The sequence below is a fragment of the Pygocentrus nattereri genome, chromosome 22, assembly GCF_015220715.1.
Source record: "Pygocentrus nattereri isolate fPygNat1 chromosome 22, fPygNat1.pri, whole genome shotgun sequence".
Taxonomy (NCBI): domain Eukaryota; kingdom Metazoa; phylum Chordata; class Actinopteri; order Characiformes; family Serrasalmidae; genus Pygocentrus; species Pygocentrus nattereri.
Genome location: NC_051232.1, coordinates 29642683 through 29670050, shown reverse-complemented (window position 1 = coordinate 29670050; position 27368 = coordinate 29642683). Strand labels below are relative to the sequence as shown.

The following is a 27368-nucleotide window of genomic DNA, read 5'->3' as shown; positions in this document are numbered from 1 at the left end:
ACATTATTCCAAAATTTTGGAAAATTGGTGGAATGACCCCTAATATGGGTAGGGCCTTGCTTTGCTCTCAAAGCAGCCTCAATTCTTCTTGGCATGGATTCCACAAAATGTTGGAAAGATTCCTTTGAGATTCTGATCCATGTTGACATAATTGCATCATGCAATTCCTAAAGAAGGTCACCGGTTTGATCCCCAGCGCCAACTGAGGTGTCCTTGAGCAAGGCATGTAACCCCCAACTGCTCCCCGGGTGCTGCGGATAGGGTCTGCCCACCACTCCCGGCACGTGTGCTCACTGCCCCTGTGTGTGTGCTCACTAGTGTTTATGTGGCGTTTCACGAATGGGTTAAAAACGGAGGTGAAATTTCCCCATTGTGGGCCTAATAAGGGTCACTTAATCTTAATCTCATCAAGATGTTAGTAGCCACTAGAAGATAGTAAATTGTGGCCATGCTGCTCACGTGGTCAGCAACAATACTCAAGCAGGCTGTGGAATTCAAGTGATAATTGGTATTAACAGGCCCTAAGTGTGCCAAGGAAAACATTCCCTACTCCACTACACCACCTCCACCAGCCTGGACTGTTGACACAATGCAGGTTGGGTCCATTGATTTGTGCTGTTGGTGCCAAATTCTGACCCCATCATCTGCGTGCCTCAGCAGAAATCGAGATTCATCACACCAGGCTATGTTTAAGTTTTCAGCTGTTCAGTTTTAGTGAGCCATTAGAGACTATTGCACCAGAAAATAAAAACTCAAACCAGCCTGTCTGGCACCAACAGTCACGCCATAGTCTGAATCACCAAGATCACATCCACCCCCCCCCATTGCACATTTGTGTCCTTAAAGTCAACCTAAAAAAAAAATCAAATTGGCTTTTATTTTTTATTTGATAGATTATGGCCCTGGCCAGTATTAGTACAGTGGTCCCTAATACACTGCTTGGTAAGTGTGTAATAAAACTAAAAAAAAACAACTATATAATACTCTTCTGCTACCGTGGCCTTTGAAGAAGTCTAAACACTAAATTCATGTACAGATGTGAAACATAAAATTTTTAATCTGCCGAATTTGTTGGTTGTTGGCTGATTAAAAACCACATAAGAACAAGTCATTCGTCTAGAAGCTTTATTGGTGCTTGTTTACATTTCACAATGCATTCCACTGAGTTCACCACAACTGTATGAAGTATCATTCACAATTACTTGCATAACAAACAATGCTTTAAGTTTTCATGTTACATAATTTTGCAGCTGTAGGTATTGGGTCCACAGATAAACAACTTTAAATATTTATTTTTAAGTCAACGTCTGTAAACGTGTTCTTCCAGAGATTTCACGATATAGCTGCAATGAGGTGAAATGACGTCTCGATATATGCTCTTAATCTTGCAAGATTCTATTTGCCTAGAAATACTCAGAAGCATGAAGTGCTATGGAGCAACTCTTTGCTAGTATTTTAACACAAGAGCCACTTTAAAGAGCGAGAAGCTTTGTGAAAGTCTACACAGTTAATCAATAAAACGGTACAATCACAGTAACACTAAATCATACCAAAAATGGACAGATACCGAGATTTTTTGCCCAAAAAAAATGGTACCATCGAACACTCCTTCATTAAAAAACAAAACAAAAAAGACATTTAAATTATTTCTGAAATACACGGGGATTTAGAAAATAACAAAACCAGTTAATGGAATACTATATCTTGCTTAGAAGTGTGCGACACTCAGAGTAAAGATGTTATTCGCTCATTTATAGCAGTCAGTGTCTCAAGAAAAAGAAAAAAACAAAACGTAGTGGCTCAAATGGTTTACAACTTCATCGATGACCTTTTGGGGAAAGGAAGGAAAGACAAGGGGGGAAAAAGGACTCAAAAAGCATGTTTTTTCCACAGGGTGTGAGGGTTTCAGTAGGAGAAAGAGATGTATGAAAATAACAGTGTAGAGGAGGGCACCACACCATGATCCTCAGAGCAACCCCACCAGCCGAAACGTGACAGACTCCTTTCAGCATGACGGCCCTTCACTGTTCACTCAGCCTTCTTCTTTGCACCAGGCATTTTCGCCTGGATCCTACAGAAAGAAAACAACATGAGACGACCGATGCCTAGAAATCTGACGAGTTTTAATAAAGTGAGCTTTTTAATCATATTCAAATCATTCGGTCTCAAGATGTCTTTTGGTAAAACAACAGAAATTCCTAATTTGACCGTAAAGAAAAACGTATGGAAATTACACGCAATAAAAAAACATGTTAAAAACAACAAGTATCGAGTAATTCTTCACATCAACCAGAACAAGTTTACTAAATGTAGCTTTTGCATATTAATCAACACATACTTACATTTTCATGATCACATTAAAAGTTAAATTACATCTTAAAGGGCATCTTTACATCTTTTTTACATAAGAGCTTACATAGAAAACACACACACACACACACACAGACACACACACACACAGCCCATGAAATACTGCATGGTTTCATGAGACACAAAATGACCCTGCTGTATTATTATTTACATAAAAGCATAAATGAAAAAAAATACATAAAACTAAGCAAAGTGTGACACATCTGACTTACTTTCCAACTATGTCTTTGATCTGGCTGTTTACCAGGCCAACGTAGTGGTCGATTTGCGTCTACGGTACATCAAGCAGAGGTGACAGAAATATTAAGATACAGAATAAAGAACAGGTTGACAACATTACCAAAATCACACCAATATTACAGACTGCAGGGAGGGACATTACAGGACAATTACTGGGAGGTTCTGTTTTACACGGCACTATAACACTGCAAAAGGACATTCAAAAGTTCATGGTTTATATATTACTTCAAAAAAACATTAAAACAACACAACACAAAACAAACTTGCTATGAGAAAGTAATAAAGGGGTGGGGCTTACAAACGAGACATGTATTTGCATAGGTTTTATGCCTAAAGGAAACTGTACTTGAACAACTAAAACAAAACTGACTTAAAACACACTCCTCAGTTCACTTCTAAAGCAACAAAGTAGTACATTCACGTCTCGGTTAATAAACAGCTGCACATAACGTTAAAGTACCTTTTCCAGATGAATTTGTAAAAAGGGGTCATGCTTAAAAGAGGGAGAGTTGGAGAAGTCACGCATTTAATTAAACTGCGAGAAGCAGGTTGGGTATTTCTTCAAAGTGCATGTTTATTTATTTATCAGCATTAAAGCCTCTTTGGTCTCTTGAACTAGGGGGCATTGATGAGCAATTTGCATAACTGCTGAATTAAGTCTTCATTTTCATGAGCTACTTGTTTTTCTTTAACGAGACCACTGGTCTAAAAGACTGCAATGCTGCTGTTTTGTGAGGTACATTGGAGAAGCCCCATCTTGTGACTCCCCAGAGAGAAATTAAGCATTACTAATGACACGTAGGGCTGTCACGATTACTTGATGAAAACTGATTACTACGTTCTTGATAAAATGGCAGCGTTTAGCTAGTAGTTTGCATCATTTAATTGCAGGTTTTAAATTCTCTTACACAGTAAGAAAGAAAACTGGATGGACATTTACCATCATATGCAAACGTTAAACTGAACTGGTTGTTTCTGATATTTTTTTTTTTTTTTTTAAGTGAAAGCGATTTAGCAAATACTCTTCAGAGAACACACTTAAAGACCATATTGTCTGCACATTCTATTTAACATAACACTTAACATGCTGGGGAAAAAATGAGTCAAAGCAGATCACATTTTTGTGTTTCATCTCTCCTCATATATTAAATACGGCAATAATCAGTAACTCTGTAATAAAGTATGCAGAAGTGTGTTCTTTGCAGAGAAGTGTGTTCATATTTTTACTTGACAAGTCAACAATTTGACTAGGGGTGTCCAATTGTCTGAATACAACTATATATGCATTTTATGTCAACAGCATTTTATATATGCTGTAATAAAGCCTTTTACAAACTTGCATTACATTTTTAATAATGTATTCTGGAATATGTAAAGGGCTTGTATAATTTGTTTCTGTTCAGTTATGCCCATTTTTATTACTTGGCCTTGGTTAAAAGTCTGAAGACTTGATTGTCTAAAGTGTCTGATTACTACTATAATCAATACATTAGTCATTGTCATTACTTAAAAAAAAAAAAAAAAAAAAAAAAAAAAAAAAAAGTAAAACCCACACCAAGTAAAAAGTCCCCATTTCCATTCACTCATTTTGAAACTCCTCAAACCAATAAATGAGTCATTTCCATTAACAGCTGCAAACACAAACTAATATCCACATACAATTTTCTATTCTTTTTATCAGACAATAATTTTGAAGAAAAAAAAAAAAAAAAAAAAAAAAAACACTGCACAAAAAATTCCAAACTACAGAAACCTACAGAAGTGAAATATCATCTACACTATGAGCACTGCTTTGGAGGGCTTACGTAGGCTGATATCAGATGGAAATCCCCACTAAAATCGACCAATGCTTTTAAACCCAACCCAATTCCTTCACATGAAATTCTTACCTGATGTTTTTCATAGAGCATAGGGCAACTGAAAGCACTGATCAGACCTGAAAGGTTAAAAGAAACAAGAAACATTTAAAGAAAAATCCAACCCTGCCCTCACCATAGTAACCACCTGGCAAGCAGAACGTGTTCCACTTACCCAGAAACCCACTAAATTATCTGCAGCTCATTTCCCCCTGTGTGCAGTTTAAAGATAATAAGAAGCCAATTGGCTTAGCAAGTAGAAACCAAGTAACTAGTGGCCTAACATCTCTAAAAACTGAGAGTTTATTTGGTGAATGGTAGTGTAAAAAAGCTGCACAATTTTATATACCGTTTTCTGCTTTTCTGACAATTTAGCTCCAACTAATATGTGGGGTAAGACTTAACTGGTTACACAAAAGTGCCACAACTCGGGAAAAGGTAGCAATCACTCCAATATGAAGCCTGTCTGAAATGACTTTTGAAATGATCTCAATATGCTCACAGGAAAACGCAAATTACCTGACTTTATCAGATACTCAAATGATTAACATGTCGGATAATCATGGGAGAGAGACCCGATGTAAATGCTTAATATCAAAGAAATTCTCAATACTGGCTCCCCATCATTAACTAAAGTTTTCCCAAATCCGCAATTATGTCATATTTCAAAATGAGCTCTGTTAGTCCTGTTTTCACACAGTACTCGACTAATGTCAGACACCACCTTTCATTCATTTAATTTAAAGACAAAATACACAAAAAAAGAAGAACATTGGCTAATCAAACACAGAGGCTGCTGGTGTTTTCAGAACAATGTACTGATCACCCCAGAGTTCAGACCTCATCATCATCACTGTATGTGTTCAGGACTATGTGGATCATGACAAGCAGAAAATGTATCCTGTAAGACTGTAAAAATACTCATGCAGAATTCAGCAGCAGTCCAGTAATGGATCTAAGATAAAGGATATCATAATACTCATAGTAATACCAAAAATAAATAAATAAATTAAAAAGAAAAAAAAGGTTTTGCTCCAACAGCGACAAAACATCAATAAGAAAAGCTCAACTTTGGAAACAGATCACAGTTAAACTGTGAAAGTCTTTCAACAGTGGCAGCAGCTATTTTAATTAATGAATTACTCATTAAACCAAACCACTGGTCAAAATCCATGCAGTGCAACAGGCCTTACCCAGAATGAGAAGGGTGAGTCCATTGAACAAGGCACCGACGTATGTCAGAATCCACATGAACACAGCAAACTGCAAAGAATAAACAGACACAAGAATTTAAATGCTGTATTTTTGTAAGTACATGATAATCAATATGCTAATATGGTACATTTGCTGGTTAGGCCTCAAACATTTATGAATAGCTTCAGTATTGGTTTGCAAAAACAGCTAAATGCAAATGAAATTGGTGCTGTTAACTACAACTTAACAGGTATTAAGCCTAGCCCTGGTCTATATCTTCCTTTCTGTGTAGTACAACCCCAATTCCAATGAAGGTAGGACATTGTGTAAAACATAAATAAAAACAGAATACAATGATTTTCAAATCCTTTTCAACATATATTCAAGGGAGCATCTCTGAAAGGCTCAGTCGTTCACAAGCAAGGACGGGGCGAGGTTCACCACTTTGTGAACAACTGCGTGAGCAAATAGTCCAACAGTTTAAGAACAACGTTTCTCAACGTGCAACTGCAAAGAATTTAGGGGTTTCATCACCTACAGTCCATAATATCATCAAAAGATTCAGAGAATCTGGAGAAATCTCTGCAAGTAAGCGGCAAGGCAGAAAACCAACATTGAATGCCCGTGACCTTCGATCCCTCAGACGGCACTGCATTAAAAACCCAGCCAGCATCTCTGATGGTGTGGGGTGTGTTAGTGCCCATGGCAGGGGTAACTTGCACATCTGTGAAGGCACCATTAATGCTGAAAGGTACATGGAGGTTTTGGAGCAACATCTGCTGCCATCCAAGCAGCATCTTTTTCAGGGACGTCCTGCTTATTTCAGCAAGACGATGCCAAGCCACATTCTGCACGTGTTACAACAGCGTGGCTTCGTAGTTAAAGAGTGTGGGTACTAGACTGGCCTGCCTGCAGTCCAGACCGTCTCCCATTAAAAATGTGTGGCGCATTATGAAGCCCAAAATACGACAACGGAGACCCCGGACTGTTGAGCAACTGAAGCTGTACATCAAGCAAGAATGGGAAAGAATTCCACCTACAAAGCTTCAACAATTAGTGTCCTCAGTTGCCAAACGCTTATTGAGTGTTGTTAAAAGGAAAGGTGATGTAACACAGCGGTAAACACGCCCCTGTCCCAACTTCTTTGGAACATGTTACAGGCATCAAATTCAAAATGAGTGAATATTTGCAAAAAACAATAAAGTTTATCCGTTCATCAATTGAATATAGGTTGAAAAGGATTTGCAAATCATCGTATTCTGTTTTTTATTTATGATTTACACCAAGTCCCAACTTCACTGGTATTGGGGCTGTACTCTGCAGGAAGCCAACGCAAAGTGTGTTGGTCAACAATAAAATTAAGATTTAGGAATTTGGGAGTGCTGTATATGACATTACATACAGCAAAAATTTCCCAAACAAACGATATGAATAAGGTGTGTTGGTTAACAATAAAACTATGACTTATTGCATACAACCACTACATGCACAATACAACACTCTAGTGCATAACGTTCTGTTTCTGTCCGTTCTTCTACTGGACAACACAAAGCATACATTATGTCTGTGCAGAACGTAGGGCTGTATGGGCCATGGAAGAGCCTTTAGTGAAAGAGGTTTCAGAAGATTTATTCATTTTAAGGTGAGACTTTGTAGATTCCCTGACCCACAGAGTGAATATGGACCATCCGATACCTCTATTGAGATATGTGGAACTGGTGTCAAGTTGAGAGATTAGTTATGCAAGTGGGCTCCGATTTATGAGCTCTAGAAACTGTGCCAGCCATGACATACAGCAGGAGGCTGGCATAGTTCAGCCACTCAAGGATGAGAATAAAACACAGAAGACCCCTTGATGGTGTGACACATCCAAAGCTGATCTACCCCGAATGAAAATTGCTGAACTGAAATAAAAGGCAAAGACTGGTATTATGTTGCCTAGCAGTGTGTGTATACGAGAGATACATAAGGCTGATGTTGACTGTTCACCATCATAACTTTATTACTGGTCAAACTGCCTGTCAACTACTATTAGCAACTACCACGTCTGAACTATTTGTAGGAAACATCTAACTGCAATTCTCACTCTCTTATTGTGACTGCATTTACAATGAAAATTTTATATAATTAAGCTCCAAGCATTTTGTTCAACCACAATTTTTTGACTTGAACTATCAAACTAGTGTGCCAGACTACCAGGTCACAAGCTCAAGCTGAGGAGCCAATTATGTTAAATTGCCACTCTTAAAATGTGCTGAAGAATGTAGGATATAATTACAATTGCAGATCCTGCAGTTTGAAAATTGCACTCTTTTAAACTGAGATTTCGATAAAACGATAAAATTGCTCAGCTTTAGTAGTTACTACCATCGTCAAGCTGCATTATTCTAAAGGAGAATAGAAATGGAGGAAAACAGCACACTGCCTCATGTTTATAAGAAATAAACTAAGACCACTATACAAGCTGGACTAGTTTTACTGAGGGAGATTCTGTATTTGTCTGAATTTAACTGTCTGATTTGTAGAGGATAAAGCACCTGAGTAAACTGACCAACTTCCAAGTTACCCTGACAGACAGGTCATAGTCTGCATGTTCACAGCAGCACTATGTCACAGGACATGCTCAGTAAAAATAACAAGCTGCACAAAAAAAAAAAAAAAAAAAAAAATTAACACTAACCATTTAAACCACTGGTAAAGTTGAACAGAACTTCGTTACTTCATAAAACGTTTAACAAAAGTTATATTTCTTTCAGAGAATCATTTATAGTCCAACATCACACTGATGGTAGAACGTTTTGAGAAGAATTCCACAAAGACTGATACTTTAAAGCACAAACATGGGAAAAATGGGTCAAAGTCTGGGCTGTTTTAGTAACAAGTGTCGCTGAGCTTGTGTTCATTGATGGGATCATGGACTTTGCATCAGGTCTGCAATGACCGTGTTCAAGCGGTGATGATCTGAAAAGCACCAGCAGCCTTTTGAAAGAATTCTTTGCCAAAAATAAAACTTTCATGTGGAATGGACAGTTTAAAATAAATAGCTCTTATTTATTTTGACTTTGTTAACATTACGACCTTTAAACATTTTTAACTGTGGCACAAATGTCCAAATACTTTTGGATCCGATGCATTAGCAGGTTTCGTTATTCCATTAGCATGAGACGATCTGGAAAAGGACTATTGTTTACAGAAGACATTTCAACTACGGTTGACACTTGGAATTGTTCCCTGTCAGAAAAACTACAGACATTGTAGATTCAGAAAAGAAACAAAATCACAGAGCTAGTCGATAATCACTGAAATGAATCTTCTCCTGTAAAACTAATCCAGCTCAACCAGCGCTAAAAGAAGGATGCTCACCTTGAGAGAATCGACCAAGTCCTCAACCAGGAACAGGCGACGCAGCTCGATAATGGTGGTATTGATCCGCCCGAGGGCTAGGTCGCTGTATTTATGGACCACCTCTGCAGGCAAAGCAACATCCTGGTCCAGATACTGCCTACATAGATGAAAATCCATCATTTATTCCCCATTTCCGTCAACGATCATCAGACTACAGAAAAACATGACTGCTGATCACAGATCAACGACAGGCTGGTGTCTTGGTTAGTGGGTTTATTTTGAGCAATTGCTCTCTAGAAATGCTGGAAACATATTTGAGGTGTTTTAAACCAGCTTAATTCAAGTGGGCCCCAATCAGTTTCTCTTAATGCTAAAGCCAGCTTATTCGATCTAAGTCAAGGCTCATGAGACGTCAAGAGAAAGACTTAGTTTGCATAGCTGCCAGGAAACCTGCTAAGCCAGGAAGGTAGATCATTACCAAATGCACACTGCTAAACAACACCACCACATCTTAAAAGCCTAAGCCAACAACGTATAAGATTAATACTAGTAATATTCTATAACAGCATAATATAATATAGTATAATGTAATGATAACAATAATAAAGCATTCTGATTAACCAAATCAATCAAAACAGGTAAACGAATTGTTAGAATTCAAACATTTGTTACACTACATCTTGGGCAGTCAAGGAGAAGATGTGGCGTAAACATCTTTAGAGCATGGCAAGTCAAAGGCATCTTGAGTGCTTACATGGAGACATCCAGACTGCTAAGCATGTATTTATAATGACCTGTGGAAGCCATGGCAATCACTGAAACAGTAAACTGATCAGTAACAGTCAATAAATACATCAACAGGTTATATCTAAATTTGTCAGACCCGCACATCATCACTCACTTGAACGGGTGCCCTTCATCAGACTTCTGAATGGCCTGTAGGATGCCCTTGTATATCCTGAACGTGATGGTGACAGAAAGGAGGGCCAGGGCAACATAAGAGAGAACACTGATGATGCTGCACATGCTGAGGGACAGCAGGAGCAAAAGGCTGGCTCCAAAAACAACCCCTGTGTTCTTCACATCACGCCAGTACAGGAGGTCCACCACTGCAACAGAAAAGCAAAGGGCTCACAGGTCACTGCGCAAAATTGCCAAAGCTAAGCAATTTTCCCACATTTTAAACAGCAGTCAAATTTCAGCAGCAGATGGCAAAAACAGGAATGCTTATAAAAAGCACAATGAATCCAAATTAGAGAACTAAATTCTGTTTCGCTTTTTTAACAAGCAGTCTCACTAAATCGGTCAGAATTCAGTGTTTATTACAAATGTTTCAACTGTACTTGTAATTAAGTAATTGTTATGTTATAATTGATATTAGTTACTGTGTGCTTATCCTAGATTACTGGCAACTATCTACGCCACCCAGCCTCTAAGTTTGACCTACTGTTGTCTTAAAGGTCATAGGGATTTGTAGGAGAGGTAGGGATGTGGATGAGGATGAGGACACAATGATTAAAAAAAACACAAACAAACAAAAAAAAGGAGTTTTATTTATAAAAGAAATGTACTTTACACAGTGTCTGCATTCAAAAATAAAAGTGCTGGTCAGGGATCTGTTCCTGTCAGTAAAGTTGTAGTAAATAAGAGCAGAATCTGATCCTAGATCAGCCCCATCTATAACTAGCAGCAAGTCCAGTAATAGAGTCAAAACTGTGAACTTGTGATCTTTGCGACCTCTGAATTCCATCACATCGCATATGGGTAACATAATAGGACCCAACAATAGACATTTTACGGTTCACACTTGCCTACACTGCCAAAAAAAAGAGAAAAAACTGGATTGTTTTAAAAATAAATTTTGACCTCCACATGATCTTATTCATTTTTAAATCAAAACAAGTATTTTGAGAAAGAAACATTGTAAACATATCTTAAAAATAACTGTAAAAAATATTTGTCGCTTCATGCAACGGCCAGCAGATTAAGCCGCTTTGTAGATTGATTTAAAAACAAACAAAAGGAAGAAAATCTATAATTTGGGCTGCAGGCACGTCTGCGCATCTACTCCCCTGACCTCTTAAAAACCTTTGGGGGGTGGAAAAACTAGACCACTTTAAACCCAAATGAACCTCTCCCTGAAAAATCGCCAGATCCTAACCAGAGCTGTGTACTCATCACATCCCTCTCAGCTTAATCCCTGCCTTCTTTCAGCGGGACAGCTGCGCGCTCAAAAGCACAAACTAGCAGAACAGAATTCAGAGGCCTGTAGGCAAAAAGGGGAATTCCACCAAGTGTTCTACATTTCGGCGAAAGTCAATCGGCAAAATGCAAGCAAAGTCATTCTGAGGGGTCTGTTGTAAAATTATATTTCATACATGTGTGTGTGTGTCAGAGGTAGACAAAAACTCTCTCAAAACCTCTGGAGGAGAAAAACAAACAAACAAACAAACAAACAAACAAACAAACAAACATCTCAGCCGAGCGCTTTCAGAAGCCACGGTCATGACTCAGCAGGGTTTTTGTGTTTAGGATGGTGCATTACAGTGACCCTAACGACAGGCCAATACATAAATTTCGAAACGTCGGTGGACTGCCCCTTTAAGCTTCATCCTATCTTAGACAAAGCTGCTTTCAGTCATTCTCTGAGCATGAACTCCGCTTCTGCCCGTGACGGCCAGCTCTTCAGCACTCGGGTGACAGAGGCAATTCCGGGCAGGTCAGTCCAGAATTAGATATGAAAGAGGCTATTTTCTGACCACCTGACGTCTCTCGACAGGGAAGGCAAGTGTAACACTGAGGCAAATATGGAGGACGGCCGGCCGGCCGGCGGGCTGCTATGGGCAGCTATGGGCAGCGCAGACAGAACGCACTGTAACCCAGCTACGTCACAATGTAATGGCACTTTGATCTTCCGTAGATTCCGTAGGGGTGATAAAGAAGCGCTCGTCACGCCGCATTGTTACGTCACTCAACCGCTACATTATTACCCCATTGTGACGTCAACATTATTACACTCTTACCGGCGCAGCGCTAAAGAAACGCCGCCCCGCGGACCGAACACGTCGGTCGGTAACAGCCGACACTTGTTGCTTTGCACCGACACGGACGGGACGGTTCGAGCAAGACACCGGCAGTTAGGAAGCCAGTTCCAGCTCCGTGTGAAAGCTTCACCCTCTCCCGGTAGGCTTGCCTACATATGGTAAGCACGGCGCAGCACTGAGCAAGCTAAAAATAACGGCGCGAGTCTGTTCGCAGCGGGAAACCCGCTCCCGCCCTCTCCCGCGTGCATCTGTACCGAGAGCCCGACAGCCGCGGCGCGTTCCGCGCGGTGCGTCCGAACAGATGTAGCCAGACATCTGAAGCACTACGGAGCCGGTCTGCATGCGACAACGACCCACTCACCCCGATCTGCGTCCATCTTGCACCGCCTGAAGCTCTGGGACGCAGAGACTCGCAACACAAACACCAGCGCGAGACGGCGCGCGCACTTCCTGCTGGGACGGTGAGGAGGGGCGCCAACGCGCGTGCGCGGCCGGTGACGAAACCCACGGTAACAACATTTCACGCATAACCTTAGACGCGTCTACGCACACCTTCACTACTCTCTCCCTCTCCCCCTCTATACCAACATATGTCCTCGCACAATACTGTCAAAGGGGCCTTCCACCGAATTTCCAAAAATTCTGCCAAATCCAGTGGCTGAGATAAAACTCGTTCAGAGTGGTTCGGTGTGAAACGGCTCAGTGCAGAGACCCATTTCGTTACAGTGGTGGTGATGGGAACCAGGGGTCCAACAGGACTAAAACCAGTTTTACTTTCATTTACCATCCTCAACCGCCAGCGAACCCACACGTGTCTTCTGAGGTTTTACATGTAATGCTGGTCAAGATAAATTAGTGGTCAATCTGAAAAAACAAGTTTTCTTTGGGGTTCATTTTTTTTTAAAAACACCCTCCACCATTAAAAGGATTAAAATTAATGGACTGAAATGTTTCAGACAAACCTTTAGAGCCATTAAACTCTTCAGACTCGTTCACCAAAACACTCTGAATGGCTTTGTTGACATGTTAACCATTTAATTATACAGAAATACTGAACAACTTTGAGTCAAACCTGGTCTTATACTGTCTTAATTAGGTTTATTTGCATAGTTTGCTGTTTTTAATTTGTTTGCCAGCTTTGGCTTTAAAATTATAACAAAATCTGACATTTTTATCCTACAATGATAGGTCCTTTTTAGCTATGCTGGGAGCTTCTGGTGGTACAGACCATTTTCTGTTCTGCCGTTTTGTACTGGTGTCTGAAAACATAGTGCAGAAGATCCAGTGCACTCAAACAAATCAAATCAAATTTATTTATATAGCGCTTTTTACAACTGATGTTGTCACAAAGCAGCTTTACAAAAATGGGAATCACAGCACAGAGAATCAGACAAAACACTGAACATAATATACAGAATATACAGAACCCCCGTGAGCGCTGAGGCAAGGAAAAACTCCCTCAGAGCTGGAGGAGGAAGAAACCTCGGGAGGACCAAGACTCACATCTAAAGGGGGGACCATCCTACCACTGGTCAGACAACTTATAAGTTAAACATTGAAAAGTCAATTTTACATCCACGCAGTTCTAATATATTCAATCCCACAATGCCAGCAAAAGCGGACAACTACAGCCATGTGCGAAACCATGCCCTATTCACTAGTTCACCATTCTGTAGCAGCATCCAAAAACACAGTGCACAAGACTCAGTGCAGTCAAACGACCCCACAAAGCACGGCAAATAAGTCGCATACAACTACAAAGAGACATCCACTAAACCACTGCGCTGGTCGGTTTGAGGATTCACCAACAACTTCTCTCAGGAAGATTAGTGAGCCCAGCTACAATGGCAGCGTTCTCCTCACACCTGGTACAGACATAAGATCTTCTGACGTGTGCAGTCAGACTCAGCGGTTATACCGGACCGGTGGCCTGATATGTATTGTGTTTATGTGATGGAATCTGTTGCCGCACAGTCATGAGCAAGCCTGCATGACACGGAAATCAAGTACTACCATCACGAATGCTGTAGTTTATAATGGTGTTCGAAATAGCTAAACAACTCCAAAATAACCAACAAATTAACTTGTAAATCAAAGCTAATGAGGTGGATTAGTGACATGAATATCTACAAACACTGCTGGCTAGCCAACTGAGAACATTTAACATCAGTCAGCTGTCAAATTTTTATATTTTATATATATATATATATATATATATATATATATATATATATATATATATATATATACACACACACACATACACACACAAACAGTGATTTTCTGGATGTTGGTGTGTGTGTTTAACCATCTCCAAGCCTCTCCTCGAGGAAGCCCAGTATTATATGTAGTTAAAAAGCAGCTCCTGGTTTGACCAATCAGTGCTTCAGTAAATTGAGCTCATGATGTAATTGATGATATTAACGAGTCTCTGTGGCGGCTGTGAAGGTGTCAAGGAAAAATATGGACCCAAGAAATTCTTGTTACTTTTTATTGTTTTTGTGTTTATTTGAGTTATGAATACGACTTTATTCTAATGTATATTGTGATAAACTCACTGCTGAGGTAAATTGTTAAAAAATTAGCTTAGATGCCTAAAAATTTTGCACAGTACTCTATGTGTGTGTGTGTGTGTGTGTGTGTGTGTGTGTGTGTGTGTGTGTGTGTATGTGTGTGTATGTGTATATATATATATATATATATATATATATATATATATATATATATATATATATATATATATATATATATATATATATATCTCTCTCCTGAGGTAGGAAGGCATACAGTCATGTCAACACCATGTATCATGTATAATATGCTCCCTGCTGAGGTTCCTCAGTTTGGCTATTTTTTTTCCTTTAAGGCAGCACAGATATATTCCCATAATGCTGTGTGTAAACACTGACGCAGTTAGAATAAAAATAGTCATATAAATTCGTTGCTAAACAGCTACTGTGTTCTCCTAGTATTTTATTTGGTCTCTTCAGAACAACTGCGGCAGCTGTTTATCATGTTGGCAGCAAATGTCTGTTCACTCATGTAAACTAACTTAAGCCAAGGCTTGAGCTGTTCAATAAACTCAGTGAAACAGCGGCGCCTTTTTTTAAACATTCTTTCTAAGAGACCCGCGTTCATGTAAGTGATCAGATTTCGGTTTAATATTTCGGTTCAGTACACTAGCCTGTACACTAGACGCAAACGGCTAATGCCAACACCGCCAACATCGCCGTCTTCCAGGTTTTTAAAACACTAGAGGGCGCTCCCGAGCAAGTGCAGAATAAACAGTTTAGTATGGAGCATTTGAATGAAATCAGTTTGTTAATGTCTTTATGTATAACAAACGCATACGTTTCTTCAAAGGAGAACAATACAAAACATTTTGACACCGCTGTTGTATTTTCAAGCGATTCTGAACTGCAGTTATAGGAGTTTACGATGGCACCTCAGTTACGTTCATGACATTAGTGAGCGCAAACATCTTCATATGGTCAATGAGCTGCTCTTCTCACCAGCCAATCAGCACGTAGTAGCAGTAAAGCTAAACAATCAGCACTCAGTGTCAGTAGTAACCAAAACCCATTTGCTGCACAAAAAATAAAACAGTTAGGTTTTGCTTGCTTTTTTTAGTGACACACATCCTTCTACTTTTTAAAATTAAAAGAAGGCCCTGGACTAATGGGTAGAAACTATTTTACCTTTTCATTTTTAGTTGTTGAGCTCCTTTCACTCCCATTTATTTAGGATAAGCTTGTGGGCAGCCTTTGGTCATGTTTTTTTTTAACTCAGTTTTCTCCCCAATTTAATCGTCTCCAAATCCACCTGTACTTAGGACTCCCCAAATCACACAATACTATCAATGGTAGGAGGGTGAAGGCAGCACAGGCTTCCTCCGAGACCTGTGAAGCCGACCACCGCTTTTCGAACGGCCAGTCACGCAACGTCACGGGACAGCCGAACGCGATCGGAGGAAAGCGCCAACCACCAGATCTGCCACGCCAGCCAACAGATGCCTGTGCTGACTAGCATCGTGTTGAGTGATGGGGGGGAGAAGGGGGGTCCATTCTACCCACCCAGAGAGAGTGAGGCCAATTGTGCTCTCTTGGACTCCCGGCTACGGACGGCTGTAGCATCACCAGGGATTGAGCTCGAGATCTCCTGATGATCGGGACAATGCTTAAGACGGTTGCACCACTCGGGAGCCTGCAGTCATGTTTTTGATATAACTGGCGTGGCTGCTTTCAAAATGTGTCTCAAATGCGATTCTGTTGCAGACACCTTCAGTGACAAAGCTTCAAAGGCGTGCTTATGAGACAGTAGAGGTAGCAAAGCATCGATGACTGCTGCCCTCAGTTTCAGACACAGTCAATACATGTATGATTGTAAAATCAGTAGAATGATACGAGGATACGTTGGACAAGTGTAAACGCGCTGGTTGGATATGCCAACATAAAAACAATGCATTCTAAATGGGTTGATTTTGCTGCTTTGCTTCCATTCATAGACTATATGGGTGAATGGATTGTTTTGAATCTTTCAAAATGTGTACATACGTCAAAACAAAGTTTAAAAAAAAGAAAGGTGTTTTTCTATGATATGGGCCCTGTAATGCAACATGGGATTTTGCTGCGCAAGTATCGACTCCAACAGCCTGGCACAGCTTCTCCTGTGGTCACTGCAACTAATTTTAGATCACAAACCGTTCAGGTAGACGAACGCAACAGCAAACCCTTTACGAAACTTCCTAAAACAGTCCGGAAACTTCCTAAAACAGTCCAGAACAAACAGTAGTATTAAAAACACATAGCAGAACCTATGGAGTAACTGAGAGCAAGTGGTCAGCTAGTTGTGCTTGATGTGAAAGACCATGTACAACTAATCAAAACCGTACTGTGTCTGAGGTGAACTGGCTAACCCCATCCCATAAATTCAAAAACGAAAAAAAAAAAAACGTAGCACTTGCTTAAACATTGCGGCGCCAAACACTGCCTACTCGGATCCTTTCATAGTTCATGTTCATGGTACTCAATTAATAAAGCTGATAGAGGCCAATAATGAATGCACGAAGCGCAAAGAGGCGATTAAGGAAGGCATAACTCACAGAGAACCTTCTACGCTTACTGACGTGACTAACTAGAGTACTAATGATTCAAGTAATAACGTTCCTCTATGACTATGCACTTAAACATCGTCTTACTGTGGTAGATAAAGCTGACCCTGAACACAATGCCCTCACTGTTGCAATGCGAGTCAATTGTGACACAGCATCTTTAGTCTGTCGCAAAGGCAACACTCATGATCATCAGCAGACAACTGCTAAAAGTGAGCCCGAGTAGCAGGCTCCGCACACGTTAACAACAAAAAAAATCAACCTGGAATGCTGAGGGGAAAAAAAAAACAAAAATAACAACAATCTTAATGAAAAACAAGACAACATTGTGTAAGAATATAAGAATATGACTTGGGCCACAATAAGCCTTTTAAAAATAATTGTATGGCTCCTTAACAGTCTGGTTGAACTGTACAGTCTTTAAGTTCATCTTTCCAACTACATCAGAAATGCCTGTCCTTAGATAGCTCCAGATCACCCCACGGGCATGCAAATCGCGGCAAATCATCACTTATCTGCAAATACTTTTGGCACAGATCGGCCTACCTCACCCAGAACCTTTGAACGCACCATGCCTGTCATCACAGCCAAGCTATACTGGGTCCAAAGGTCTATCCAAGAACATTTCCACTAGAAAGATCTAAAGAAGAAGCGTTTAGGAACATAAAAGTAAAATATGCAAATCTCAAACTAATCAAGCTGACATGACTGACAACTGTACAGCTATTAAACACATAAAAAGTAAAAACATGCAAATCTCAAACTGTCAAAGCTAAAATAAACATATGACAATAACTGTACAGCTTTTAAACACTATATGATAAGCAGCACCTCAAGTTATACTTAAATCTACCACCAGGAACATTAAGAACTTCAGAAGGCACCTGGCAGCAAACGACAGGCAGAGAATTGGTTTCTTAGCTTAGTAAACATAGGTGCTGTACCCTGGTCTTTCCAGTTAGGTGATGGCTGGCTGTCCTTATTGTCCATAGCTTTCCCTGTGGATGGAAGGGCCGGTCTGCAGGGGATCAGCTTGGCATTCCAAGCCGTGTGAGGAGTGTCGAGCTGCAGTGACGGGTGGGGCGGGGGGGGGGCGCGACGTGAAGGAAGGTTCCCTCAAGTGAGATGACTGCAGCGCTCGCTCGCTCTCTCTCCCTCTCTGGTGATTGCTCTGCCTCTCTCAGGCTGCAGGACTGGGATCAGCTGACTGTCTGCTGGCTCGGGCAACCACTAAATGCACTGACGCAGCGACTATTTCCCCTAGCAGTCTCTCTCCCTCACCCTCTCTCTCACTATTTCTTCCCTCCCTCCCTCCCTCCCACCCACCCACCCACCCACACACACACCATTCCCCTTTACATTTACGTCTGCAAACACAGACCTACACCTCTCTCATACATACAAAACAAACAAAAAACTAACAAAAAAAAACTAAGATAGTAGGACATCTAAGTGTTTAACACATATGCCCCTTCACTAGATCACTATATCTACACCTTTGAAAGACAGTAAAGGCAGTTTAGCATCCTTTCAATTCTGCAGTCACCTCCTTGTACACAGTTATTACATTAGAAATGTAATTATTCAACTAAACTAAGTCAGACCTGTGGCTGGCATTGAGTTATAACTTAAACATGTATGTACTGTATCAATGTACTAACAAACTGTCGGCGGAAGAAAAAACAAGGCATATAAAGCAAAATTTTGGTGTGCCTTTGGAACGGCCAGAATATACGCAATATTCTAGCACAAATGTCTGAGTAGGGAGGTGGCCACTAGAGGGCGCCATTTCAAAGTAAAAGAAAACTCAGCTTCAACAGCTCCAATCGTCACTCAAACGCTCAGGTTACTGTGATTACAGACTAAGCTAAAGCTGAACGACCCTGATGGCCTAAATACACAGTGGCTCTCATTCACGTAGTGAAGTCATTTCAGTCAAATCTAAGAGACAAAGTTTGTGTTTAAATAATTTAAGGTTAAGGTGTGGTCTTGAGGCCTGTAACTCTCTCAGTAAATCATTCTGTGTAGATGCTCCGAGTTCTGACAACCTGTGATCGTGCACGGCGTAACATCTGCTGTAACCAATAAAGTGCCTCACGTCAAACAAGTGAGGCAAAACTGCCAAGAAATCTGCTTTTTGATGAGTCGCAATGCAGGCATGTGGATTCTTATAGCCCTGCCAACCTACAAGAAACTCTCAAACAGAGCGGCTTGATCATATATCCTAACACCTCTGCGAGATTTCTGTGTAGGCTCACTGGACTATAGAAAGTTGTGAAACTGTTTGTATAAGTTAGAAATCTGGAAAAACTAAACATCTCTGGAGCCTACAAATGACCCTTAACACTGAAGTAGTTCTCCTCTGTGCACGGTTGACTTATTAACTGCAGTCTGTGAGAAAACAAGATTGCATAACTGCTGGTGTAAGATAAAGAAAACAGGATCTTCCATGATTACATGCAAGTCAAAGGCTCTTCTTCAGGGAGATTCATGATTGGCTGAGAGGTTTTTACAAAAATGTAATGTAATTATGTAAAATTAGTGAGGGAAGTACATAGGAACTTCTGATAAACAGACGCTTTCATTTAAGAATGAATAAATAAAGTGAAAAAGAGAAGTATGCACCAAAGTATTTGGATCAAGTTCTCACTGAAAATCTGAGTCATCCTCTTTCGGCATTTCTCGAGCGCATATCCACAAAAAAAGAACTGACCCAAGCAAGAACCAACGAAATCAGCCTGTTTGAGCGACAGGTGAAACCTTCAAAATAATTCGATTAATGACTATTTGCCTTTTTTGATCATTTTATGCTGCTATAATAACAGCAAATCATCTAACCACTAAATAATACTCCAAATCAAGGCTGTCTAAAATTGGTCTGTGAGGACATACAATTTGGCTCACCTGAAAATGAACCTAACCTTTACACTCTATGCAAGTCAATGCTTCCTCAATGTCCATTTAAAACATAGTTAGATGCACAATAGAGCACATGTCCAATTTCATCCACACTGGGCTGGTGTGGCTACAGGTTTTTGATCCAAACAAGCTAAAGCACACCAGAGTCTACAAGATTAATCAGTTTCTGGCTGAGTCTGATCAGATGTGCTCCTATTTTTTTATTGGAATGAAAACTTGCAGTCATACCAGACCTAGCTTTTTGGCTACACAAGGTCATATTGACGGGAAACAGTATACCATGTGCATACAATCACAAAAATGCAGACTCATGAGCAGAGTCAAGCAAAGCTCCACTTTAACTGGCTTCAGTGAAAATTGCTTTCTTTGTAGCTTTTATTTTACTTTGCAGTGGGAAAAATATCACTATAGAAATAATGAAAAAAAACGTATTCTCTTTTTAAGATTAAAAATGACAGACTCTATATATATATATAGAGGGTACCATGTTACATTTATATTATATATATATATATAAATAAATAAAAGGGAGATGGATATTATGGATATTGTAGGATATGGCGTGTATAAAAGGGAGATAAATGGCAAATATTTGTGAAAAATAATGGATGAGAAAAAAAATTCAAGTAAAAAATACCCACTACAAACATGCATCATTGGCATCACACCATGCAGAGTGAGTAAAGAATGATGCAGGAAGATGAGGGAAATGAATGAACAGTGAAACAAGGGAAGATGGGTGGAAGGCGATGACTTCATACACAGAAATGAAAACGATAGCGAGCTGCTACATGGCCTGCTAAATTACCTGCTCCTGCACTCAGGCTAGGCAGCTTGATGGCTTTAGGTTCCACTTTCTTCGTGGCCGTCGTCTCGGTTGTGACCACTGGGGAGTGGGCCAACGGAGCCTTGGAGGGCACTTGGAAATCTGATAATTCAAGGCCAGCCTTACCTCTCGCTGGAGAGGCCCCATCTAAGGGTTCGGTGAGCAGAAGGTAAGAACTTTTTGTTTCTTTCGCTGCAGAGCTTGCATCTGCCGTGTTCTCTACCACCTGCTCTGGCAGTTCTGGCACCACATCCTCATCATCTTCAGCCATTTCTGATGCCTTGGCGAACTTGGAGTTGTCTAATGTTTCCAGAAACTCATCGATGGCGCCTCGAGGCGGCTTCTCAACAAACTCAAACTCTTCAGATGACACTTCTTGCTCAGAAACCTCATCAGCGGCCTCTTCGACCTCTTCCTTGACAAGATTCTTGTCAGGTTCAATCTGGAAACTTGCTGGGTTTTTCACCATGGCCTCCAATACTGGAGAGAGTGAATCTGCAGAGGGACTTTCAGAATCAAAGTGTTCCTGGGACTTTCCAGTTGGGAAGCTAAGACATTCAAATTTGTCAACCATCTGAACAGAATCTTGACTTGAACTCTTGAAATCATCTTGGTCTTCAACTATAATTTCGTTGCCCTTTGGTGAGATCTCTGCCTCCTTAACAAGGTCAAATGCGCCAAATATTTGTTCTGAAGCCTTTTCTGCTTCTATTTTAGCCTTCTCAGCGGCGGCGGCAGCCCTTGCCTCAGTCTCCTCAGTCATCTCCTTAAGCAAAGGAACCTTGTTTTCAAAAGCAAACGGATTGTTTGCCGACAGGGAAAAAGGGGCATTTGGCGAATCATTCCCACTTCTATGGACTGGACTAAAATCGGGGCTTCCCTCAGACGATCCTGAATCTACTTTGTCTGGGTTGAGTGGTGAAGATTTCAAAATGTCAGGGAGAGAGGGTGGCAAACCAGACTCCTCATGCTCCTTAGATGAAGTTGTAAAAATGTCAGAGGAAGCAAGCTGTTGCCTTAGTGATTCAGTGGCTGCTTCCCTGGAATCAAAAGATGGCTCATAGTCCTGTACATCATCCTGCAGCTCTCCATCGTGAGCGTTCTGGACCAGGTCTGGGGACGGACTATCTGACATCTGTGCTGCTCTCGCGTCTGCTGTAGTTTCTCCGAAATGAGAGAACTCGCTGACAGGGTTGTCAACGGGCGAGAAACCTTGAAAGGGACTTTTTTTCATATCATACATTAAGTCATCGTCTGATTGGTTCAGCACATCTGGCTCGTATCTAGGTGCGTTCCTAGAGGGTGAATCGTTGCCGAACGAATCCATGGTTATCTTCTTAACGTCCTGTGAAGCTATGAAGCCTTTTCCGTTCTCTGTTGAATTAGAGGTAAGGGCAGAATTAAAATTAAGGGTTATCTTGTGCTTACATTTTAGGGTACCTGAGATGGAGAGACTCCAAAGGAAGCTTCATGATCTTCTCCCCTCTTGATCAACACCTTTTGGCCAATAACGTTCAATCTGTAGAGCTTCTCACTTGGAAAGGGTGGGATTTTGCCATTTGCAGAAGCAACAATGCCTAAATGTGTCTAATCTGAAAGGGCATGAGAGTTCCTTTATCTCACGTGTGCATGTGTTTATGCCTTCGTCACAACTGTGTCATAATATTCTTCTGACCAACAGACATGAATTTGATTGTTGGTCATTATTAAGCCATGACACTGGGTATTGCAGACTTGAAACAGATGTTAACATCTCTGGCAGGAGAGGTTGTTTCACATAGTCAACACAGAAAGGAAAGGAAGGGAGAGAGGGAAAATGGAAGCAGAAGAATTGCCTGCTTCTTAGGTAGACAGAGAAGAACATGACATATCAGGACAAATAACACCCCTTGTCTACTTAAAAATCTTGGAGCCAGACTGCAAGCAGTAGAACATGCCAAAATTCTTGGTTATCAATCAGTAGTAATTCAATTAATATCAACAGCCTACATTCTACATACATATACTCATTAAGACACACCTAACTTGGTGACTTTTTTGTAAAACTTCAATCAGAACTCAGTCATTTATCAGTATTCTCCAAAAACTGAGCTTTAAACAGTTAAACCAGCAAAGAATATCACTGAAAGCATGCACTTAGCCATAAACTTCGCTATTTGGCTTGACTTACAGTAGTACATTAAAATTTCAGTAAAAAGTCATTTGAAAACTTTCAAAAACACTGAGTATAGGTCTAGCTCTACAGCAGTCATGCATGATAGTAGTGCCTAGATAATCAAGAGTTAATAGTCAAACATACAAATGCAGTAGCCAAGCAAAACACTGAGTGTAAAGGTAGAAAAGAGTATTAGTAGCATAAAGACAGAACTTGCCTGAAGTAAATTGCATCAGAGGCGGAAATGGAGCAGCAGGGGCAGCAGCAGGGGCTGGAAGACTGGGTTCATCTGAAGGGAAAAAGCAATAATACTGTGTAATAAGCACTGTTACGGCCTACCAGAAGGCGCAGCGCTCAGAGCATGCCAGAAAAACCAACTATGTAATAGCTTAATTGTGCTCACTAATACGCATCCAATCCCAAAACTTAAAAACGTCAAATAGCATTGCTAGGAGCTTCACGATCAAAAGTTTGATCAAAAAAGTGATGTGCAGCCTCCTACCATTCGATCTGCATGTGCTATGTTATTAAGGACAGCCACGTTTTGGTGTAATGAAACGCACTTCAATTGGATGGCAATCCTTGACAACTCTGTTAACGGCCCAATGCAGACAATATTTAATGCTTCTGTGAGCAATCCTGCATCAGCTTTCATCAAATCGGAAAAATATAGCTTCTGCTTTCAGACGGCATAATTTACATTGCAAAAGAAATGTGTAATTCCCCTCACCGACATGTGCGCCTTCAAATACAGCACAAAAATGGGTCTCAGATACAGGAGATACGTGGGTCTTTAGTGCTCAAACATAATCCTTGTCCCTGACTGTATAGTACAGCCACCTAAAATGTAAAACACACAATGCTCCCTGGTTATCACTTACTCAAAAATTTTTGTTTCGAACTCCCACCTTACAACCACGTTAGGGTCATTTTCCACTTTCCTCCAAGTGCAATTTTAAGTGGCCACACAGATAATTTTGTAATTTATACTGCAGATGAAATTCAGACTTCAGACAACCACAAGTACGTTGGCCTGCTCAGCGACAGGGAACGAAAAAACAAAAGCACTTGCATTCAGACACTAAACTGCAGATGATCCACTGTAATTTCAGGATACGGCCTACAAAGAGCCAATGAGCAGGCGTTGATGGACCGGACACACCCAGGGCATTGCTTTTTACAGCATTACTGAGAAGGAACCACTGAAATGAACACCAGTGGCAGTGATCTATATATAGGCTATTTCTATGTTTCAAATCAGGCCCCAGCCCTTCCCCCTAAATCCATCTAGCAGATCCATGGACCGTCTGAAGGGTGTGGTCTTCCAAAACAAGGGAAAGGGGTTTTAAGCTTAAAATCCATGACACAGTGCCCTACAAAGGGCAAAACAGTGTAAAACATGCTCTTCCTGAAAGTTGCAGCATCATAGTTTGTGGCACTTGTGAGCCAGGTTAGTCCAAATAAAGTCCTTCAGGGACTTCCATCAGTAACACCTAGTAGGATGGTAAAATCGTAAAATTACTCAGAAACCCCAAATACAGGGCCAGTTTAGCATAATAAGCCTAAGCATAAGCCAGAAAAGACCATTTAAAAAAAGGTGCCTCACCTCTTGCATTGAACCCAAGTCTAAAACCAGGCCTAATCCATGTTTAAGAAATTGACCCAGAGGGCACAAATGAGGTACAAAAGCAGGTAAATGTACGCCACAAAAACAAGTAATGAAGGCATTAACTTTGCCTCTCATGGGCTTTAGGGGTCATTTATCGCAGCCCGAAATTATCTGCTGTGCCACAATGACATCTAATACACAAACGACAGGTTTATTAAGCCTAGGAACAGACAAATAAGAGCCCTCCATGGAGATGTACCACTTTGCACTGAAGGTCCAAAACCAGCCTTAACTCATGTTGGGGAAACTGGCCCAAAAAAGCACATATGAGATACAAAAGCAAGGCCCACAGGAGTAATAAGGTTATCTCATCAGTGGTTTTGTGGGTCTCATCTTTCCCCTGCACTCCCAGAAGTTTCATGCTCACTATTAGAACCCGTAACCCGATTAGTCTACTCATATTCACAGCAATAAAGCCGTTTCAGCCTGATGCCTTGAACCATACATACTACTGAAATGAAGCCAGCAGTCAATGTCAGTCATACCTCGCCTTTGTACTTCCCAACCTCAACCAACCCCGCCCTAGGGGCCTCCTGGTCAGGGTGCTTTACAGGGCACATTTTACAGCAAGTCTAGCCTAATGTGAAAGCAACTTCCACGTTAGTACGCTTTAATGAAAACGCTCAGCTTCTCACCTGCTCGTTTGTCACCTGTCCTTTTCTTTTTTCACTAACAAACCGGGCTAAAATCAGGTAACGCAAGACCACAGCTTCTTCAATCACTATTAAAATCAGTAGAAACGGGTCTCAAGCTACACAAAAGCGAATGGAAAATGGTCTAAAAACCATTTCTAGCAAATCGCTGCTGAACCAGACCCACTCACGGTCTTTTTCATGCCCTCAAACCCACCCATTTGAGGAGGGTGTGGGCTCCTTTGTTTGGAAACTGATGCTAACCAGCAACGGTAACTAACAACACTAACGGTACCGCTACAGCCCCTCGGCTCATTTCGCTGATATTCCTCAGCCAGGACGGTCTTTTCTTGCGTGTGTGAGGGTCCTAACGAGAAAACGACACACATTTCGCCTTTGAAACGGTGTCTCGTTTTCTGTGGCTGACGTTCATTGGCATTTTTGGCACTGGAACAGGTGGGCCGCAGGGTCTCTTCAGACAACGTTAGCAACTATGCTAACGGACGCGCCGTCATCCATCATCTAATGTTAGTGTGTTTGGTTTCTGCAGCGGTTGTGGGTTATACCGCAGTGTGCTCGGAACCAAAGGAAAATGGGCCGAGCGAGATAAGGTGCATCTTTTATACCTGAATCAGCACGGTCATCCTCAACAGCCCGCTGAGACGGAGGGGGGTGGGTGCTGTGCTGGGATTAATGCTCGCTATCTATCGGTCTGTGGCGTTAACGCCACCTTGTTCTGCACAGATTGTCAAATACAGTTAGGCTAACTACAGGACACACGTCGCTGAGATGACTGCCGTACGCGTTAAAATGAAAATACAACTGGCACTCACGTGATGATGGTGGTGCAGGGGCTGCCGGAGTCGGTTCCTCCTCCACTTCGGCAGATTTGAACGTCTCCTCCGCTTTGACAACCGGCGCTGGAGCAGCCGCGCTAATGAAAAAGTCCTCCTGCTTTTGTATCACCTCTGCCTCCTCTACGGGCGATTTTAATACCTCATCGGGCTCTACAGTGGGAGTAACAGCTGCTGCCGGCTCTGCAACAGGCTCGGGCACTGCGGTAACAGCCTCCTCCTGCTCGGGCTGCTTGGGTATCGCCTCCTTCTCGTCAGCCGGAGGCGCTTTCGGGGCTTCTTCGGCTTCTGGTGCCGTGACCTCCTGCACCGGCGCTGCTGCCGCGGCTTCTACTGCAACCTGCTGCTCCTCTGTCTGGACGCTTTCCTTCACTTCCCTGGGCTCGGAATGAGAAATCAAATCAAATTTTTCCGGCAGCTCAGTCTCGGCTTTGTCTGCAGTCTGCGCGACTACCACCTCCTCCTCCTCCTCCTCCTCCTGCTGCTGCTGCTGCTCCTCTTTTTTCAGTGGTTCCTCCACCGTGCTCGTCACCAGCGGCTCTGGCTCCAGTGCCGAGGCTAAAACTGCTCCTGCTGCTGCGTCTGTTACCCCGGGAGAAGGCAACTCATCCCCGGCTTGTGTCTCCACACCCTTCTTTACCTCGTTTACCTCAGTCTCATCTTGCTCACCCCCAGCGAAACTTACGGTGTCCTCTTTAGCGACGGCCTCATTCGAGCTCCCCTTCAAGTCCCCCATTGCCGACTCCTCTTGCACTTCGTTAGGAGTTGTGGAGGAAACTTCTTCAGTGTCTGCCATCTTGAAAACGTGACTAAATTTCCCCCTTTTTTTCCAAGCCGAAGATGGCAAGTGCCTCTCAAAGCCCCCCAAGTTCAGCCCGAACCTCCGCTTGTTTTCAAACCGGCACTGATTTTAGTGTTTTTGATCTCCTGATATACAAAAAGTGATGAGCCGCGGTGGAGCTGACCGCCCAGAGCAGCGCTCACCCAAAGCGCTTTGCTGCTGCTACCCAATATTGAAATACAAGCCAAGGCCTCACTGGCTAGTGAGTAGCCAATGACAAACTACCGAGGGACGAACGGCACCGCCCATATCCGACAAGACCACGCCCACCTTCTCAAACCTTTGCTCTACCTCCCGAAAACGAGAGGAGGCC

The 27368-nt window shown here is 41.6% G+C and overlaps 1 protein-coding gene across 5 annotated transcripts; it reads right to left on the bottom strand.

Annotated features, from left to right (window-relative positions):
* Window positions 1-1111: 1111 nt before the first annotated feature.
* Window positions 1112-27222, bottom strand: rtn4b (reticulon 4b). 5 transcript variants are annotated; one of them, XM_017685262.2, is made up of 9 exons: window positions 26194-27222; window positions 23277-23348; window positions 20887-22278; window positions 9907-10114; window positions 9024-9162; window positions 5660-5729; window positions 4500-4546; window positions 2583-2641; window positions 1112-2071 (listed from the first exon to the last, which is right to left on the bottom strand). In XM_017685262.2, the coding sequence occupies exons 1-9, from the start codon at window positions 27008-27010 to the stop codon at window positions 2029-2031; spliced, it is 2847 nt and encodes a 948-aa protein (XP_017540751.2). In that variant the 5' UTR covers window positions 27011-27222; the 3' UTR covers window positions 1112-2028. The 5 variants fall into 5 exon arrangements, with proteins under 5 accessions (XP_017540751.2, XP_017540752.2, XP_017540753.2 ...); XM_017685263.2 differs by lacking the exon at window positions 20887-22278 and having other exon boundaries at window positions 26194-27219; XM_017685264.2 differs by lacking the exons at window positions 20887-22278; window positions 23277-23348 and having other exon boundaries at window positions 26194-27218.
* Between the last annotated feature and the right edge of the window lie 146 nt (window positions 27223-27368).

Excerpts from the sequence above, each read along its gene's own strand:
- rtn4b (XM_017685262.2), bottom strand. The coding sequence starts at position 27,010 with ATGGCAGACACTGAAGAAGTTTCCTCCACAACTCCTAACGAAGTGCAA. Across the intron at positions 23,349-26,193 it reads CCCTGCACCACCATCATCAC|ATGAACCCAGTCTTCCAGCC; the intron begins GTGAGTGCCAGT and ends TTTTCCCTTCAG. Across the intron at positions 10,115-20,886 it reads TAGCCTGAGTGCAGGAGCAG|TGGTGGACCTCCTGTACTGG; the intron begins GTAATTTAGCAG and ends TTTCTGTTGCAG.